Here is a 20,372-nt window from a genome sequence, read left to right as displayed (position 1 = left end):
ATTTTAGATTCTTCAAAGTAGCCACCCTTTGCTTTGATTACTGCTTTGCACACTCTTGGCATTCTCTCGATGAGCTTCATCGGGTAGTCACCTGAAATGGTTTTCCAACAGTGTTGAAGAGTTCCCAGAGATGCTGAGCACTTGTTGGCCCTTTTGCCGTCTCATCTCAAACCACCTTGATTGGGTTTAGGTCAGGTGACTGTGGAGGCCAGGCAATCTGGCGCAGCACTCCATCACTCTCCTTCTTGGTCAAATAGCCCTTACACAGCCCGTAGGGGTCACTGTCCTGTTGAAAAATAAAAGATGGTCCAACTAAACAAACCGGATGGGATGGCAGGATTTTGCGGTAGTCATGCTGGTTCAGTGTGCCATCAGTTTTGAATAAATGCCCAACAGTGTCACCAGCAAAGCTCCTCCACACCATCACACCTCCTCACGGTGGGAACCATGCATGTAGAGACCATTCGTTCACCTTTTCTGCGTCGCAAAAAGACACAGCAGGTGGAACCAAAGAGCTCAAATTTGGACTCATCAGAACAAAGCTTGGATTTCCGCTGGTGTAATGTCCATTCCTTATGTTTCTTGGCCCAAACAAATTTCTTCTGCTTGTTGCTTTTCCTTAGTCATGTTTTCTTAGCAGCTATTTGACCATAAAGGCCTGATTTGCACAGTCAGAGCCAGTTTCATCGTAGTGCTTAATGGATTTTGCGACTTTCAAAGTTTCCAGACTGACCTTCAGTTCTTAAAGTAATGGTGGATTATCGTTTCTCTTTACGTAGCTGATTGGTTCTTGCCTTAATATGAATTCTAACAGTTGTCAAATAAGCCTGTCAGCTGTGTACCAACCTGATTCCTGCACAACATGGTCCCAACCCCATTTAAAGGCAAGAAATGCCACAAACAAACCCTGAAAAGGCACACCTGTGAAGTGAAAACCATTGCAGCTGACTACATCATGAAGCTCATCGAGAGAAGGCCAAGAGTGTGCAAAGCAGTAATCAAGGCAAAGGGTGGCTACTTTGAAGAATCTAAAATGTAAAACATATTTTGAGTTATTTCACTTTTTTTTGTTTACTACATAATTTCATATGTGTTCATTCATAGTTTTGATGCCTTCAGTCAGAATCTACAATATAAATAGTCATGAAAATAAAGAAAAACCTAAAAATGAGAAGCTGTGTCCAGACTCTTGACGTGTACGTCTGTGGTTTTCTTTTCTTTTCTGTTTTTTTCCTTCTTCTATGAGCAGAAACCGATTTCATAATCCTGTGTATCTACTGTCTGAGTCACTGTGTGAAAAAGACAGACCATAAGAATATGCAGATATCTACATATTTATTCCTCCTGAAAAAAAGGAACATTATGTGAAACATTGTGGATTTTCCTCAGGTCATAGCAGAATGTGATTTTTTTTTAAATACAGAAACAGTAACCTGAAAATAAAAGTTAAGTTCTGACACAATAGTTGTGTTCATTATGGTGCAACAAACCTGTGAGCACAAACACTGAGCCACTGTCATCAGACTAAGGGGATATTTGTTGGGTAGGTGGCAGTGAACGCCAGTGTTCAGTGAACATCTAAACTGACAAAGACATTTAAAAATAAAAATAAAGCAGTTTACATACAATACTGTGCAAAAGTCTTAAGTCAGCACTCCATTATCTGGATTTAGCTTCTAAGGAGGCAGACTTGTTGGTATTTTTAAACCAGTTTTGAGCAATAGTCCACTCCCTGCGCCGGATCATGAGAAATTCAGAGGAATGTTTTTTAACACTGACCTATAAATTAAACAAGCATAAAAAAGGCACCTAACCCAAGCAATGAACCAGTGTCATGTCTATACGCACCAGACAAATTAGCAAAGAACCAATTATTAAATTGTATCTTTAGGCACTTTGTTATTAGAAGTCTGCTGCAAAAACATAAAAAATTATTTTCTCATGTATTTTATTGAAACTACAAAAAATGCCAAAGGTAGTTTGACTGGCTTAAAATACTATTTGTGCACAAACAAGGTGATTACCAAAGGGCGACTTCCTGAAAACTACATACCTCAGCATGATGTGCAGTGTGTCTTTGAGAAATGAGAGGAAAGAGGACAAGCAGAGGACAAAAAGAAGAAGTAGCAGTTCAATAGCAGATGAACAGTCATTTTAAAGGAAGGCAAACAGGCAGAAAAGGGTGAGATATGCTAAATTACACAAGAACTGGACTGAAAATCAGCAGAAACAGGTCATCAGGAGTTTCTACAGCGATCTGTAAAACACAGCAAGGCTCTGTCATGGTTTCGGGCTGTATTTCAGTGAACGGTGTTGGGGATTTTGTTAAAGTTGATGGAATTATGAACGCTGAAAAGTACCCTATGGTCATCAGTCATGGGTTGGACTACCGAGAGCCTGGACTTACTGCTATTACTATAACGGATCATACCTACAGAGAATGAAATAAAAAACAGCCAACATCCAAAGAAGAGCTTTGAATGTTCTTCAAGAAGCCTGGAGAACTATTCCTGAAGACTTCTCAAAGAAATTACAAGAAAGCTGACTAAGAGCATTCAGGCTGTGTTGAAGAGTAAAAATGGTCATACCCAAAAATTCACTTTTGGGCTTGCTAGAATTTTACAAACTTTTTTCTTTGCCTTATAAACTATATTTCTGTGTATGTCGGTGTATGTTTCATGACATCCCTGCACCCATTTCCCATTTTCCTATAAAGAAATGACATGTGACTCAAGACTTTTCCACAGTACTGCATAAAATTTAGGACGTACGTCTGAACGAGTCTGTAAGATCAAGAAAATAAGGAAATATAATGAAGCTTAGAGCTCAGTGAAAACAATGTGACATTAGAGTGAATAAATATAGTTTAGATCTTAAATAATAGCCTATGTTCAATAATACTCAACATCACTGTTTCACACATTTTCCTGTGTTTTTCACACCTCTAGCACAATTTATGTTTAAACTGAGTTGCCATTTCCACAGTTGTGTTCCTGTGCAGCTGTCAGGAGTGCACAGGAACACAGAAAGAAGCCAAAACTGAAGAGAAAAGTACTGAAATACATCTAAACCCGAACATCCCTCACAAAAAAATGACAATACTCCTTAAAAAATATATAGATTCAGGCATATACTGCAATAACACTGCATCTTATTACTGTACTGTAGCAGATATGATGGCTCATATATAGATATAAAACCTAAGCTTCAAGATCATTAAATATGGTACAGCATCTCTCTTTTCTGCTTATCGCACGTCTAAAAATCTGCTTTCACACGTCACAATCTGTAAGCACAGAAAAGGTAAATACATCAGCTTCTATGGAAGACACTGCGGAACAAACTCTCTTCAGTTTCATGGCAATTTCATGTCAGAAGTGAAAACAGAAACAGACAAAACTGACACTTTTCTCACAGACTTTCTGGTAATCTGCAAGAAGAACAAAAAAAGGCTTAAAAAGTTGTAGTTCCTTCTTCGCTCGTCAGGTCTTTCTTCTGGATAAAAACAGTTAAGCTCCATTAGTTATATAGCTGTTAGCCCTCATGTAGTGTAAGCTGCAGTGGTAAGAGGTTCACACTACCATTAACCCTTTGTGACACAGGGAAAAAGGGAGAAACTGGAGAAAAGAATAAGAATAACTGAAGTGATGCTCAAATATGGGGTTGCGCATGCCTTCTTCGTGTGTCTCAGCTCTGTCTCCTCGTCATCAGCAGTCACTTTTGATTTATTGAGTGGAAAATGCTGCTAAAAATATATTCAAAGTGCTCACACCTAACAGAAAGGTATTTATGTGGTTAATCTTAATCACATTGAGGGTGAATGATAGATGCAGCACTATATCTATGTGTGTTTATGTAACTTTGTCATTCTTCAGATTAGGCTGACATTTGTCTGCTGCCGGAAAAATGGTGGTTTTTACTAGATCCCTGCATCCAGGATGCATTTGCCAGAGAATGAGCTGAACATGAGATCATAAACTCTGTGTTCATCTAATCTAATGCAACTGAGGTCCTGAGCCATAAATAACTGCCGAATGACTTATCCGGTTGTTCAGTCTGACGTCACTAGCCGTGTCTGGGTCTAAACTCCGCTGCAGGTCCATATATCAAACGATCACTATGGCATTACTGAGAGTTGAAAAACTGTCTAAAGTCTTTCATCTTTAATAAAATGATCAGTGTTGTGCTCTACCGGGTGTAACAATTGAGTTTAACATCCAGGCATCCATGAAAACGGAATTTATGACATTTAACGGAGTTAGAAGTTAGCAGGGAGTTAGCTCGCTAGCTTCTATCTAAATAAAATATAGCATGTCCTGACTGCGGGGTTTTGGAAACAAATTCAAACGTACAGCTCTGTTATCACTTCCAACATAAATGAAGACAGAAAACTAAACAGCAGTGACGATTGTTGGGTTACTGAAGTTTGGCTAGCTGGTATATAATGATGTGCTACGTGACCGCTAGCGACACAGCTATGTTAGCATAATATAAACAAGCTAACTTTTTTTCCACTCGATAAAAGTTAACGTGAGTGTTCTTGGTGGTCAGGAACAAATGTAATCGCATGGCAGGATGCTGTAAAAGGACCAAACTTCAGCCAGGAGAACAACTGAGATAATCCATCCACAATACGAGGTTAGTCATTCATATACTGCTGCATGGGCTGGGCTGTAGCTACATCCTAAGATTTTACAAACTGAGCTTAAATAAATGATTAGTGGTAATAAAAGCCGAGGGAGGTCAACAGTGATCACTGACTGTTTTAGGAGCTTTTTGAGATCAAATAGAAGAAAATACATAACATTAAACATGTTAACAACACAAAAGCCATATTAAACGCAGACTACTTTAGACCCGGAAGTAGGATTCGTCGCGTCATCACTGAACAACCGGATAGTTGCAGAATTTGCAAATAATGTCCTGCTTTTCCACTGAGTTTAATAAAACATGTTTGTAATTTAGTACTAAGCCTTTTCTTGTCTAACTGAATGCATTTTTTCTCTATAAATTACATAATTACATTCACAAAACTTCACAGAAATTAAAAAACAAATTCTATATGTCACAATTTTTTAATGACTTAGGCTACGTTCACACTGCAGGCGAAAGCGCATCAAATCCGATTTTTTTGACCCTATGCGACCCATATCCGATCATGCTATGACAGTGTGAACGGCGCAAATCCGATATTTTCAAATCCGATCTGGGTCACTTTCGTATGTGGTACCGAATCCGATACATATCCGATGTTTTAGAAAGCGACTGCTGTTTGAACGGTCAAGTCGCATTAAATCCGCCTTTTACGTCACCGACACAAGACTGAAGCCAATTATCAGCGCCAGAGAAGCGCCCGAGAAGACATCGCGAACGCTTCCTGGCCATCCAGTGTAGATGTCAGTGAAACTGTTGGGAAGACAACGTAAACATTTTATTTGTACTGTATAATCTGCAGATTCTGACAGAAATCTGCAGCTATCTTTGAAGCACCGCTCCTCTCTTAAACAGCAATAAGGATCATTATTAGGTTATTTACATTATTATGTAAATAACAAAATAACTTAAAGCAAAAATTGGGAAACGTGAAGTCCGAAGTCTTTATATTAAGGGCCATCAGTCAAACAATACTGTTGCTCTGGGTCTAAACAGAGCGCGTTGTGTGTGACATCTTCTTTTGCGCATGCGGGCCGCTTTGAGCGTTCACACTAGAGTGCGTTTGCTGTCGCATTTTATTTGTAGTGTGAACGAGCAGACAAAAAAAATCGGATTTGATCAAAAAATCGGAATTGAGCATTAAGACCTGCAGTGTGAACGTAGCCTAAATGACTTTAACGCCCCAAAACCTCGCCTGTTTTTCTACCTGGGGACTGTCTGAGCTTACTCTGTACTAAAAGCTTTGTTATGTGTCCCTGATCATATGTAACCTGAATGACTTCATTGCCCCAGATGCATTTATAGAGTGTGTAGACTAGCTCCAACCTTTGAGCCATTTACTAAAAACACTATCATGTGTGACCGGGCTCAATGAGATGCTAACTGTAATGGTACTTATACATTTTATAGCTTTTGTTTAAGTAAAAGTCGTACTAAGATTAAAATATGAGTTTTTTTAAAGAGTAATGTGGCCAATTTTATGTAATATTTCCCTGCTGCAGATCATGCCCAGATTTGTCACCCACCATGGGGCTCTATCAGTAGGCTTAGTTTATGGGTCACTTCCCTTCAAATTATGTGGGCATGTACAGTAATATGGGCATGTGTGTATAATTGTGCTGTCCTCTAATCAATTACCTGAAGTTAGTCTCAAACAAAAGGGCATGTGCTAGACGCTGTAGGTGTGTGTGTGTGTGTGCCTGTACAGTGAAGCAAAGGTCAGACGTCAGTGCTGTAGGAGCGCGGCGGGGGAGGAAACGTGTCCGAGGGACTGCAGTAGCTCAGAGGGGAGGAGCTCTGAGGGTGAACCGACAGGGGAAGAGATACAGACGGGTTCTCGTAGTAAGTATGGAAGCCGAGACGCTCCCCTCCGTTACGCATGTCGTCTGTGAGTCCCGAGCGCAGGGTGTACGGTGAACAGCTGGGGCAGTGGTGAGAACCCGAATCCAGCTGATCCAGAGAGACGGGGGTGATGGCAGTGCCGTCCATGGCGAGGGCGTTGCAGGCGTTGCATGGAAAGTGAGCGAGAGGATCCGGTCCTGCCATGGAGGCCACGTCCACCTCAGAATCATTTTTCTTACAGCAGTAATACTGCAGGAGGATGACAAAGAAGGCACCAGGGTGTGAGCAAGAAGAACAAGGGTTTGGATGTCTTCTTAAACATTCTGTGATTCTGATTGCTTTATCACAGCAAAATAAAGTTGTGATATCAAAATCAAAATATGAACAGTGACAAACAAAATTCAGTTTAACATGGTGGGAATACTTAGAAGTAGTTCTTTTTCAGAGGCAGGTGAAAAGACTGACAGTATACTCAGACAGCTGTCACTAGGCTTTGGAAGGGCAGTCTGCACTGTGCTTTGTGCAAATGTTGAACCACTGACTGCTCTGGCCACCACATCTGCTTTTATTGTAACCAGATCCAGCTGTGACTTGGTACTAGAGTGCTATGTTACATAAATGAGACAGAATGTGGAAAACCATGTTAAGGTGGCAGACAATTAGACTGGGTTATGGCTCAGTCTCACTAGATTAAAAATAGGACTGCAACATCCTCGAGTTGCCCGGTGACTGAAGTGAATTTTTGGCAAATTTAGGGAACGATTGGAAGTAGGTCGCCTCCAGGTTGAGCGCTCGACAACCTCAATCTCACAGCAACCACTTTTGCTTGTTTGTTTGATTGTTTCTATTTTAACTATTGCAATATGACTGAAGCCTAGAATTTACTCTGTTGTGGACATGGACAATGACAGCTGGACGGTCAGACAGCTGAGTACTCATCCCTGTTACTACTTTTTGAAGTCTGCCAACTTGGTTGGTGGTCTGGTGATTTAAATTTCTTGTTTTTTTACTCTATAATTGTCTGTCTTTACCTTACTGGCTGACTGTTGCTTTAAATTGGCACTATATAAATAAAATTGCATTGAAATGAATTTTATATCTTAATTTTTAAACGCACACAGATTGCAATCAGCTAAATCAATATGTGGCAACAAGTGCAACTAGTCTGCAATGGGTCTCTTTGGATAAGGTGACTTCATCCAGCTGGTTACCAACTTGTTTGTTTGGCAACCAGCTCTGCCTTGTGGTTATATTTATTAATAAAAGCAAGTGGCTAGCGTCTATGATATTTTGCTAGTAAATTAAAATCCTGGACACAACACTATGTGTGGAAACCTTTCTGTTTCAAGCCTGAGAAGTTCAGTCTGGACTCTGATTGCAATTTAATGCGAATTTCCAATTAGTGTGAATTACTGTGCATGTAGATGGTAACAGATTTGCAGTAATTTATCACAGTATTATATCAAACAGATAGCAAGTAACTGCCAACTTGACCCTACTTAATTGCAGACTAATAGCAGACTGTGTCAATTTGCCATTTTTTCACTGGCTTTTAAGATGCCAGCTGAGTGCGAGTGGTGCCCATCTTTGAAGCAAGTATTTCAAAGACAATAAGACTGCAAGTTCATTGCACACGGTCACAAACTAGATTAGTTAGTTGAGTTTGTTAAGCCAGTAAACATCAGTAATGTAAAAAGAGCTTTTGGGTGAAGAGCAAACTGCCTAAAAGACCAAGAAACATGAACGTGCACAGTAATACCTGGAGTCTACAGTAACAGAGAACTGCTACAATGCACAGCAGTATCACTCCGGCAAGTATTCCTCCGGTTATGACAATAGTTCCCGCTGACATCCGACCAGCTCTCCATCAAACCCTTCACACAGAATCAACAAAGACAGAAAAGAGGCGAAAATGAGTCAAGAATTACATTTGGATTTCAGTAATGTTAGAATAACTTCCGCAGAATATTTAGCATACTTACGTCCAGCAAAGGTTTCTAATGCCTGAAAAAATAACCAAAATAGGCTGGATTAGTGTATTTATATGCCATTATTATACAATTGCAACTGATAAAAATGCACAAATGCCATTCTTCCAAAATAAAAGTCCTTCTGGGTTTTCATGATGTAAAAAAGCAAAGCTGCTTTGCTTCGAGCAAATATGATTCAAACGATTCTGTTTCTGATTGAATCAAATGACAAACTCTGGAACAGGAAACATTTATAAGACTATTTACTCTTTACAAACTGTATTTGCCAGAAGTCTGTCCATACCCCAAACTAGGTCTACTTACATCGTTATTGGGTTCAAATAGTGAGATTTTTTTTGTCATATTTTCGCTGAGCTGCAGTTGATTATCACCATACAGGGAGTGCAGAATTATTAGGCAAGTTGTATTTTTGAGGAATAATGTTATTATTGAACAACAACCATGTTCTCAATGAACCCAAAAAACTCATTAATATCAAAGCTGAATGTTTTTGGAAGTAGTTTTTAGTTTTAGCTATTTTAGGGGGATATCTGTGTGTGCAGGTGACTATTACTGTGCATAATTATTAGGCAACTTAACAAAAAACAAATATATACCCATTTCAATTATTTATTTTTACCAGTGAAACCAATATAACATCTCCACATTCACAAATATACATTTCTGACATTCAAAAACAAAACAAAAACAAATCAGCGACCAATATAGCCACCTTTCTTTGCAAGGACACTCAAAAGCCTGCCATCCATGGATTCTGTCAGTGTTTTGATCTGTTCACCATCAACATTGCGTGCAGCAGCAACCACAGCCTCCCAGACACTGTTCAGAGAGGTGTACTGTTTTCCCTCCTTGTAAATCTCACATTTGATGATGGACCACAGGTTCTCAATGGGGTTCAGATCAGGTGAACAAGGAGGCCATGTCATTAGTTTTTCTTCTTTTATACCCTTTCTTGCCAGCCACGCTGTGGAGTACTTGGACGCGTGTGATGGAGCATTGTCCTGCATGAAAATCATGTTTTTCTTGAAGGATGCAGACTTCTTCCTGTACCACTGCTTGAAGAAGGTGTCTTCCAGAAACTGGCAGTAGGACTGGGAGTTGAGCTTGACTCCATCCTCAACCCGAAAAGGCCCCACAAGCTCATCTTTGATGCTACCAGCCCAAACCAGTACTCCACCTCCATCTTGCTGGCGTCTGAGTCGGACTGGAGCTCTCTGCCCTTTACCAATCCAGCCACGGGCCCATCCATCTGGCCCATCAAGACTCACTCTCATGTCATCAGTCCATAAAACCTTAGAAAAACCAGTCTCGAGATATTTCTTGGCCCAGTCTTGACGTTTCAGCTTGTGTGTCTTGTTCAGTGGTGGTCGTCTTTCAGCCTTTCTTACCTTGGCCATGTCTCTGAGTATTGCACACCTTGTGCTTTTGGGCACTCCAGTGATGTTGCAGCTCTGAAATATGGCCAAACTGGTGGCAAGTGGCATCTTGGCAGCTGCACGCTTGACTTTTCTCAGTTCATGGGCAGTTATTTTGCACCTTGGTTTTTCCACACGCTTCTTGCGACCCTGTTGACTATTTTGAATGAAACGCTTGATTGTTCGATGATCACGCTTCAGAAGCTTTGCAATTTTGAGACTGCTGCATCCCTCTGCAAGATATCTCACTATTTTTGACTTTTCTGAGCCTGTCAAGTCCTTCTTTTGACCCATTTTGCCAAAGGAAAGGACGTTGCCTAATAATTATGCACACCTGATATAGGGTGTTGATGTCATTAGACCACACCCCTTCTCATTACAGAGATGCACATCACCTAATATGCTTAATTGGTAGTAGGCTTTCGAGCCTATACAGCTTGGAGTAAGACAACATGCATGAAGAGGATGATGTGGACAAAATACTCATTTGCCTAATAATTCTGCACTCCCTGTATTTTTGCAGGGTACTGTGCATAAATAGGATATCACAAATTCTAATTTTGACATTTGCTTTTTAGGGATAAAACAAGAGAGTAGTTGTATTTTTAAACATTGGCACATGAAGGGTAGCTGTTTAGCACTGCATGCTGTCTTAATGCTGAGCTCATCCCCTCCCAGCTTCTGCTCAACACTCAGTGAACTAACATGAGAGGAATGCTGAGCTGCAATACTGAACTATTTCTTTCATTTGTAACCCATCTGCAGGCTATAGCCTCCAGGCTAATGTTTTTTTGTTTTTTTAATTTTCAGAGGTTAAGTGCTCAGAGCAAAAATAATCTTTTCAAGGCGCCGTCAGGTCTGAATTCCAACAAACCAACCGAACACACACATAAGAAGACAGCGGGAGAATGTAAGGAGGTAGGAAACCATAGCAGGCCTGAGGACTGTTACTCTCAAAATCACCTCTCTTTGGAACTCCTGCAGGTAGAAAAAGAGGCTTCTGTCAGGAGGAAATGTTTGGCATGAGAAACGCTACATAGCAGCTGTTGTGCTATGCCGCTGATAATTTCTATGATTCTGTAATTATGTAATTTATATTCAACCAAGCAACTGTTTAGCCCATAAATACAGTGTAGTTATATAATGTGTGGCTTTTAAAAATTAAATAACACACGTGGTTGCCTAAAATGTCTAAAAGTAGTTTATAAAATACACCCCCAGGCCACATTTTAAGCTGCTTGTTAATACAAATCAGCCACTCAGGTGGGAGCAGCCCAATGCATTGCAGCTCAAGTCTGAAGAAGTGCTTAGTTGATTTCAGAGCTCAGAGGAGAATGGCCAGACTGCTTCATATTGATAGGAAGGCAACTTAGAAAAGTACATTTATAACGACAAAGGTATGCAAATGAGTATCTGTGAAGGGATAATACATCAAATCCTTGAAGCAGTGTGTGTGGTCTTCTGTTGTAGCAGCAGTAGACCACACCCACTGCCACTCCTGCCATCTAAAGAACAGGAAACTAAGGCTACAATTCACCAAAATTAGCCAATAAAACACTGGAAAATGTTACCTGCTCTGCTGATTTCTGTAAGTAATTAGAATAATAGGTTGAGAACTTGGTATAAACAACATGAAAGCACAACAGTTCCAGCTGCTGCTGGTGATGTAAAAGGTTGGAAGTCTTTGGGGCCCTTAGTGCCAGTCAAGCATTGTTTAAACACCACTCCATACACAAGTGTTGTCCCTGACTATGTCCATCCTAGTATGACCACAGTGTACCCATCCTCTGATGGTTGCTTCCAGCAGGATAGCACGCCATGTCACAAAGCTCAAATCATCTCAAACTACTTTCTTGAAAATGACAGTAAGTTCACTGCTCTCAAATGGCCTCCACAGTCACCTGATTTCAGTTCAATAGAGCAACTTTGGGATGGAGTGGAATGGAAGATTGATATCACGAATGTGCAAGCAATATTTCTGCAGCAAATGCATAATGCTATCACGTCAAACCAAAGCCTCTGAAGAATGTTTCCAGCATCCAGTTGAATCTATGCCATGAAGAATTAAGTCAGCTCTGAATGCAAAAAGGAGTAAAGCCACATGTACCTAATGAAGTGGCTGGTGGGTTTGTATTACAGCCGCTATTTCATGACAAAGAATCTGTTCTTTCTATATAACCCATAAATAGGCATACAAAGGAATGAATCACGCTCACTCCAGAATACTTAAAACAACTGGGAGCTGTTTTGAATTGAAAAATAACACTCAACGTGTGGTTGAATTAATCTGCTGAATGCAGCAGCACATTCTCTGCATGCTAATAATATGTGTGGCATTTCATACAAGTATGTGCAGCACAGTTTCAGGATAATAATAATAATAATACATTTAAGCGATATGTCGCTTGTCCTTTTTTTACTGTGACAGCTTCAAAATCACCTCTCACTGCTGCGCTGATAGCTGCCACCATGAAATCTCCTGGATATTATCAGGGCATACTGTCACATGAACCCAATTCCTCTCCCCTTTTCTTTGCTTTGCAGGTAAATAACCTTAAGCAAACCGATCTGATTGACACTGAGACACAAAAGAACCAAAGCAGTGTAAAGAAATAAAAGAAAAGAAATAAATCAATGCAGATGCACGTATATTTATCTCCAAAGCGCACAGCAAATTTACTGTCTCGCCTCAAAAAGATCTGCTTCTAAACAAGCCTGTCTAGAGAAAGCACTAAATTAGCTGCGTGCGAGCGATAAAGAACCCCGTGTGTGTGTGTGTGTTGATGTCTTAATTTCATTTTACTGGCAGTGACATCAAAATACTAAATAAACAAACAACCACGGCGCAGAATACCCAAATTAATCCGCTCAGAGAGTGACCTCTTATATCAGCTTTTAAATTTCATGATTTCGACATTAATTTAGACAAATTTGAATGGCTGCGTTCGGGCAGAAATATTCATTTTAGGCACTGCCATTATAGTAATTACAACACCAGAAGACTCTATTTATCTACCGTTCAACTTGATTAACTAAAACATCCAGATATTTCTCACTGGAGTAACAGCATTTAATTATGCCAATTAAATGGATTCAAACAAACAAAAAAACCCAACTTCCCTTTATATTAATGCACGTTTGTGAAAGCTGTGAGCTTTCTAAAGCAGTAATTTGCAGTTAATTTACATTTCATTGACTAATTAATAGATTTAACTGTTCTGGGATTTGATATTTTGACATCTGGTAAATCTCAGCAGGAAGGTTAAATAAAAAGAATAGTTCATAATTGGGTGGCTTGGTCAGCTGCCAGCGAGCGGTTTTGCTGCTCTGTCCCTTTGTTTGTCCGATGTATCATTAATGAGGTTAATGACCCTGAACAATGAATAAACTTGAATCTCTATTTTAAATAGATGGTACAATCACATAAAGCACTAGATCTCTTTCATTATATGTGCGGCCTGAAATGAGTATGTGAGCCTCCCTCTCAGAGAGCGCCCTTCTGCAGTATCTTCCATTGCGTCATCGTACTAAATTATATACACCATGGACCGCGATAATGTCGTTAAAAGCGATGTGAAGTCTCTTTTGCTCCCCATTTCTCCATCCCCTCCCCGTCTAGCTCACAATCTCATGTCTCCTTACTCCTCTTTGTGCATCTTATCTTTTCTTCATTCTCTTTGTCTCTCATTTACTCTTTGAAGAATATCCTACTTTTTCCAACATGCCATACATCATTCCGGGCTCAGGCTATCGACTTAAATTTAAGACCTGTGTGCAACTACTGTGGCACATGCATGCAAAATTCATAACCTTCTCTGAAATATATCAACAAAGGCGCAGCAATGGAATCTTTCTAGAAAGAAAAATAAGTCACTTTGACTAACACGCGACCAAATTATGCTAGAGAGGGAGCGCTGAGGTAAAGCCTCAGATTAGAGAGTTTCCAGTAGACTGGAGAGACAAACATGCCAAGTGACAGAGGTTGGAAGACTCAACTTTAATGCTGTCATCTTATCCAACACAATTCATGTACGACTCCCATGTACGACTCCCAGCACACACACACACACACACACACACTCATAATACCACATAAAACCCTTAGATTTAACTGTGGTCTGAAAGAAGGATCTGCCACAATCCTGTCAGTGGCTGACTTGGACAAGTGACACTGAAGAAGGGGGATGAAGCTGTCTCAGAGGAGCCAACAGGCATCTGATTTCCACAACACAGAAGCTACATAAAGTCATTATGTGTACCAGTCCCAGGTGACCTGCACACTCTAGTTATACAAAGTGTATCTGTCAAGTCAGCTTCAATCACAGAAAGAAAGGATCCACTTCCTCACTGTACAAAAAGCAGCGCTGAAGGAAATGTAAATCCCTGAGATTTGCAGGGATTTTGAGAGTTGCCAAGAAATGATGTAAAGTATATGTGCAAATGAGAGACAGGGAGGCTCTTAAGCAGTCAGCAACATTGTCACTCTTGACTCAAAACACTGAGCATCTAGCAGGGTTGGGCAAAAATTCAATTTTGGCTTCAGCTCATTATTATTTTCACTGTCAATTAATTTGTACCGAGAGAAGAGAGCAGGTGGAGGAAAACCTGGGGAGGTGACGATATGCACTGGAGAGAAGAGGACTGAAAGTCGGAAGAAGCATGAAAGATTATGTCTGATTGAGAGGGAGACAGGTGTAAGACTGAATCTTCAAGCAGTAGATGTAGAGAAGGTTGATGAGCTTAAATATCTGGGGGTCCGCCATCCAGCGAAAAGTGTAACGGAGAGGGGAAAAGAGTGCAAGCACGGTGGAGTGTGTGGAGATGAGTGTCAGGGATGATTTGTGACAGAGGGATAGCAGCAAGAGTGAAAGGGAAGGTTTACAAAACAGTACGGAGACATGCTATGAGGTATGGTTTGGAGATGGTGGGACTGACACAAAGTGTAGAAGTGAAGGAGGACACGGAGTAGGTTGGTGTGACAGTGGGGGATGCTAGGGACAGGCAGAGAATTCACTGTGGCGACCACCTGCTTCTCATCAGCAGTGATGATTCTTGGCTCACAGGTTGGCTGAGTTTTAAAGAGAAGTTTGTGCTTGATTTGAGGTTCATAGTGCTGCCGCAAATAGGCACATACAACAGGTAAAAACAGGACTTCCAATTAATGATCTAAACATAGCAGCAGTGCTGGAAGGGTTCAGAGGTGCACAAGGAGAAACCTCGATGGGACAAAATTTAAATCAGGTCATGCTTTTTGCTTTATATTGGACACACTGTTAGATTTCATTTATTATGAATGATCTTAGGCATCAAGAATTTGTCCTTGGTGGTTTTCTAAAATTTCTGCCATCTTCTGGGAATTCTCTGACATTTTTGTAGACGATTTGATTAATTGATTAATCAGAAAGAACATAGAGAGATGACTTTATTGAACATCCGAGTCTCAAAATCTGTGAGCATAAAAAAAAAAAAAAATCTTTACCAGATAGTTGACTTTGAAAGAAAAAGACTCAGAAAGAAAAATTCAACCACAATACCACAACTTTATTGATCCTTTGGGAAGTTATTCTTATATTTCGAGCGAACGCATCTGTATGGAAACAGCCAGCAAGTTGACTCAACTGTCTGAATTTTGGAGTCTGGGTTAATGATACAGCAGATAAAGTCAACAATCGCAGGTTGGGAACCTTCCTCATAGAAAATACAAGGCATTGAGTTGCTATAGTCTCTGACTGGCCTCCTCTTCTTCTCTACTTGTGAAAAGCCATTAAAGACCAAGAAAACGGGAATTCTTGCATGCAAAGACAATAAATCATCAACTTTAACACAAATACACATGCTAAGAAAAACTAAATCTGTTATACTGCATTACACCATATTTACCCTGATGTTATATTCGTCTCTAGGATATACTTTATAATTAGTATTACTTAAAAATCACATTAGCCTTGCTGTATCACAGATAAGAAAAGTGGCTCTTCTTCTTCTTGTTCTGCTTTTTTCTCCTCTCCCTCCCTTTTTCGTTCACATACAACATGCACATGAAGAGTTCATTAGAAAGATGATTAAACCTTTGTTCATGCTACCACAAAATCCTCTCATTTCGACCTCCGCAATGTTAGAAACGCTGAGAGAGGTGAAGAGGTTTCACACTCCACTTGCAGAACTATATTTAGCAGTTTTGCCATCTCTTAACACAGTGAAAAGCACGAGATGAGAGGCAGAAGAGAGAGGTGTCATATTTTAATTCGTTTTCTCTGCGGGAAATGAAACGATCCTCGCATACAGCTGCATGCAAATGAACACGCACGCACCCACAACCAAAAACACCCCTGATCGAATGCTGAAGAGGTAAAAAACACCGCTTCCCTCAGAACTTTCATGTGGGACGATGTGGTGATGATTAGTGTTGTGAAGCTGGGAGGTTCTTCTCCCATGTGATGCCTGAGTGAACTGTGGAAATTAGAGAAGCTATGACAGGAAACTTTAATTAGAAAACTCTCTGCTATACAGTAAAGCAGTGGATGACGGCAGATCATTAGATGAAAAGTGATCCCGTATCTGTTCAGTCAATCTGAAGCTAAAAGGAAAATTAGCTTAGGTTTGCAGCAAAGGCTGGAAATGGGGAGGAAATTTAATTCGTTCAGTTCAATTCAGTCTATTTATATAGTTCCAAATCACAACAGCACCTTACTGTATACATTATTTCAATTGCTTTATGTGGTAAGGTAAAGACCCTGCAATATTAGATAGAAAGCCCAACAATCACACAACCCCCTGTAGCCAAGCAGTAGGCCACAGTGGGAAGGAAAAACTCCCTTTTAAGAGGAAGAACGAGGTGCAGGGAGGGGCAGAGTGGGCGTGAGCACAAAAGGCAACCTACAGGAGAGAGAGTAAAGCATGTGGCTTAGTTATTTTGAAGATAACAAAACCTGCATACCAGTATTACCAGGACTGCTTAACAGGGACTTTGTGTTAAATCTATACTGTATAAGTGTCATAACCACACCTCTGAAAACGTATGCTAAAACTTGAAGTGCACTTCCCTAGAAATGTTACTACACAACTATCGTGATCTGTCCACTTCTGTCGATTTCTCCTATCCATTTATGGTTGCTTGTTTGAGTGGATTAGTGAAAGATTAATATAAATTATGTATCATTGAAAGGACAGACTTGAATGTTAGGCTAGTTCATGGGTAGCACTGCCCAAATTAGATGAGTTTAAGTATCAGGGGGTCTTTTTCATGAAAGAATGAATACTATGTCACTCTCTTGTGGTGAACAAAGACCTGAGCCTGAAAGCAAAGAGCTGCAACTATTCAATATCAAAAGGAGCCAGATGTGGTGGTTTGGGCATCTGTCCAGGACATTTCTTTGGTCCCTCCCAAGTGAGGTGCTTCGGGCATGTCTTACTGGAAGGAAGCCCAGGGGCAAACCCAGGACATGATGTAGAGATTATATCTCTCGACTGGATTGGGAACACCCTGATGTCCTTCCAGATGAGCCAGAGATGCATCCAGCATCAAAAGATGGATGAATGGATGTCTAACTGCTCAAAACTTATATACATATCATTGAAAAACTACTAAAGCTACTACTACTACTATGTCAGAAAGGCGGTATGCAAGATTTTCAATATATGCCTTTTAAGTTCTTATTTAATAAGAGCTAGAAGATATGGATAAGGGTTAGCATGTGGTTAATTTTTTATAAATAAAGAGATGAGTTTACAAATGGAGAAAGGAAGAAAGAGAGAATGAAAGGGAGGGATCAAACGGGAGAGTAGGGAAGCAGGAGAAGGTGGCAGTGCCTGAGTGGCTGAATGATATACCCACTCTTAAATAATGATATGAATATTTCGTTGAGGTGGCCTTCAACTTTGCGCCGCAAATCACAGCAGGTCCTTGCAATTTTAAAGCCCCGGGGCTTCAATTATTCAGGTATCATTCCTTTAACAATATTTTTCCATCACAGGACAATTTAGCCAGGTAGTAAAATCGGGGACTTTTCTGCCTTGTCTGCCTCTGAAAGCACTCATCTCAGCGTGTGAGGAGAGGAACACATCCACATCTAAGACAGAAACACCCACTATCAGAAGGGTGCAGAAGGGAACAAAGGCAGCCAGAGGGAGGAAGGTGGTGTGTGTGTGTGTGTGCTAGATTTCATTATGAAATACTCAGAAAATGAGTCTCAGAAATACACTTTTTTCCTTATGACTGACGGCACATGAACTTAATCAGGTCTCCTGTTGCGTTTGATGCGGTTACCGCATGTCCTAATTACCTCATTGTCAATTATTTTTTGCATTACTTATGACTGAATGCATCTCAGGGGTTCTGGGGATGAATTTCTTTCAGAGTATGCCAAAAAAAGGAGGGAGGGGGGTTATACAGAAATCCAAGTACACTCTTGAGATCAGAATTGAAGATCCACAGCAAGAGCAGAAACACAACTTTCCTTTGCACAGTTTGCCCAGAGGTTCAGAATAGAGATCAGAGGCACTGCACGAACTTGTGGCCAAAGGTTTACAGTGCTGGCTTCCTGTAACAAACAGTGCCAGAGACATAGCTGTACCAAAAGCACCCTTACCTTTAGAAGTCAGCATCTGGGGGAGAGCATTCTCTGCTGTGCTGCAAATCCCCCCTGGAAAACCCCAAAAAAGACCTGACATCAGTTATAACAATGATTTCAAGAGATGCCTCAGGGCCCCAGCATGTGATGTGGTCAGCACTGCGGCTACAGTAAATGAACGAGTTTGTCTCAAAGTGGGGATGGATCTGTCTGCATTCCCATCAAAAATCCACTCATCCATCAATTTTCACATCATTAATCGCTCACACAATCACTGACACATTTTGCCCCCTGTCAGTGCTCATATTACCTCATAAGACATATGGAAGTTGTCATAATCGTGCAAATTAAAGCACATTTTCTGGTCATTCACGCCACAATAACCTCTGACATCTTTTTCATCCTAGTCCAATGCAATCAGACAACTGTGCGCAAAATTACTAGAAAGAGCTGTGAGATAGATGTTAAACCCTCTAAAAATAAAAATCGATTTTACTCACCTTACTGTCCACATCATTTCAAGTAACGTCTAAACTACTACTACAGTAGAGGCGATTTTTCTTTTTCTTTTTTGGGGGGCGAAATAAAATTGAAAATCCTTACTTTTACGATATAAACACATCTAATGCTTTAACCGAACTGGCGGCTGGAGGTCAATTTAACAGCTGTTACATCACTGATTAGCCTCATTTTACTCAATTAAGCAGATAAATTAATGCGCACAGCTGTTAAGTGGCGCGCGGATGACTGTAAATCCAGTCATGCCCTACCTTTTCGGACTGAATGTCTCAGCAACCTGTTAGAGAGACGTTTCTTTTCTTTTCTTCCCTTCTTCTTATTTGCACCACTGTCGGTCCGGTGTTACGCGGCTCCACAGACAATAAAGTCCAGTGATTTCCTCTCCAGCACCGGTCATTAAAGGTGCCCGGAGCCCCCCTGTGCTGGCTCTACAACCGGAATCATCACGTCATTATCCGCCGTTGGTTATCCCCTCTTGACCACGGTTTTACTCACAGCATGGAGCCAGTGAGGGCCTGTGGGAAATCTCATGGCATCCGACCGCTCTGTGAAGCGCTAAAGACGGATGAGACCAGGCGGCAGTCCGGCTGCAGAGTGTCACCGCTCGGCATGGCCGCGTTTTCAGCGAGGTTCTCTGGGGGCGTTTCGGCACCTGCTACCGCCGTGCCCGGTGGGGCGGGGTAGAAAGAACAGTGGGAAGAGTGAGACTGTGTCAGCTGTACCGTGTGATATCATTTTACAGGACGGTGGAAGGGGTGGTGATGGTAGTGGTGGGGGGCAGAGGGTCGTCACCAGTATGACATGAAAGCGTAAAACGGGTGCATGATATACTCGGCTGCAGTGGGAGAGGTACACACGGACTCTGCGGAATCCAAAGGACATCCAAAACATGTCATGCCACTTGTCTCAGTAAGTCATAAGCTTGAAAGAATCCAGAAAACCAACCCGCCATATCATGTCTACACAGGATTGGAGATATTTTGACAGGAAAAACTCCCCAGTAAAAAAAGAAAAGTTGTGGGGAAAGAAGAGGTTAAAAGGCTGAGTGACACACACACACACACACACACACACACACACACACACACACATTAAGACTGTAAAAAAATCTCTTCTGAATTGAAGCTGCCCCTGGATCTGATTAATGTGCAGCAACTATATAGCAAATATAGAGGTCATACTCAAGGGTGAGCGGTGACCTTGCTTCAGTGCTCCACTTTTACTTTCCTCTCTGGTTAAGGACTACAAAATGCAACAAGTAGGTTACAGGCTACACAAAACAGCTACTAAAAAAACTCGAGCCACTATTTGTGCTGTCCTTGGTGCTGAAGTCGACTATAAGCAAAACAGAGGGCAGGGTGATACACAGCTAAAGGACTGTT

At 40.9% G+C, this 20,372-nt stretch overlaps 1 protein-coding gene across 1 annotated transcript; it reads right to left on the bottom strand.

Moving 5' to 3' along the window:
* Positions 1-1,148: 1,148 nt before the first annotated feature.
* On the bottom strand, positions 1,149-19,693 carry LOC146552289 (protein FAM163A-like). The gene is made up of 5 exons (XM_085257766.1): positions 19,242-19,693; positions 18,490-18,543; positions 8,478-8,499; positions 8,255-8,369; positions 1,149-6,744 (listed from the first exon to the last, which is right to left on the bottom strand). The coding sequence occupies exons 4-5, from the start codon at positions 8,345-8,347 to the stop codon at positions 6,373-6,375; spliced, it is 465 nt and encodes a 154-aa protein (XP_085113892.1). The 5' UTR covers positions 8,348-8,369; positions 8,478-8,499; positions 18,490-18,543; positions 19,242-19,693; the 3' UTR covers positions 1,149-6,372.
* Between the last annotated feature and the right edge of the window lie 679 nt (positions 19,694-20,372).

This window comes from Mchenga conophoros, linkage group LG19, assembly GCF_057382185.1.
Source record: "Mchenga conophoros isolate Kocher_MC1m ecotype Shallow Benthic linkage group LG19, M_conophoros_male_GT1.1, whole genome shotgun sequence".
Lineage (NCBI taxonomy): Eukaryota > Metazoa > Chordata > Actinopteri > Cichliformes > Cichlidae > Mchenga > Mchenga conophoros.
Note: the sequence above shows the minus strand (reverse complement) of the source record. Positions and strands in the feature narration are given on the sequence as shown.

What these genes read in the sequence shown, in the direction of transcription:
- LOC146552289 (XM_085257766.1), bottom strand. Translation starts at nt 8,347, where the DNA reads ATGTCAGCGGGAACTATTGTCATAACCGGAGGAATACTTGCCGGAGTG. An exon ending in TCTGTTACTGTAGACTCCAG is followed by an intron (nt 6,745 to 8,254) that starts GTATTACTGTGC and finishes ATCCTCCTGCAG; the next exon opens with TATTACTGCTGTAAGAAAAA.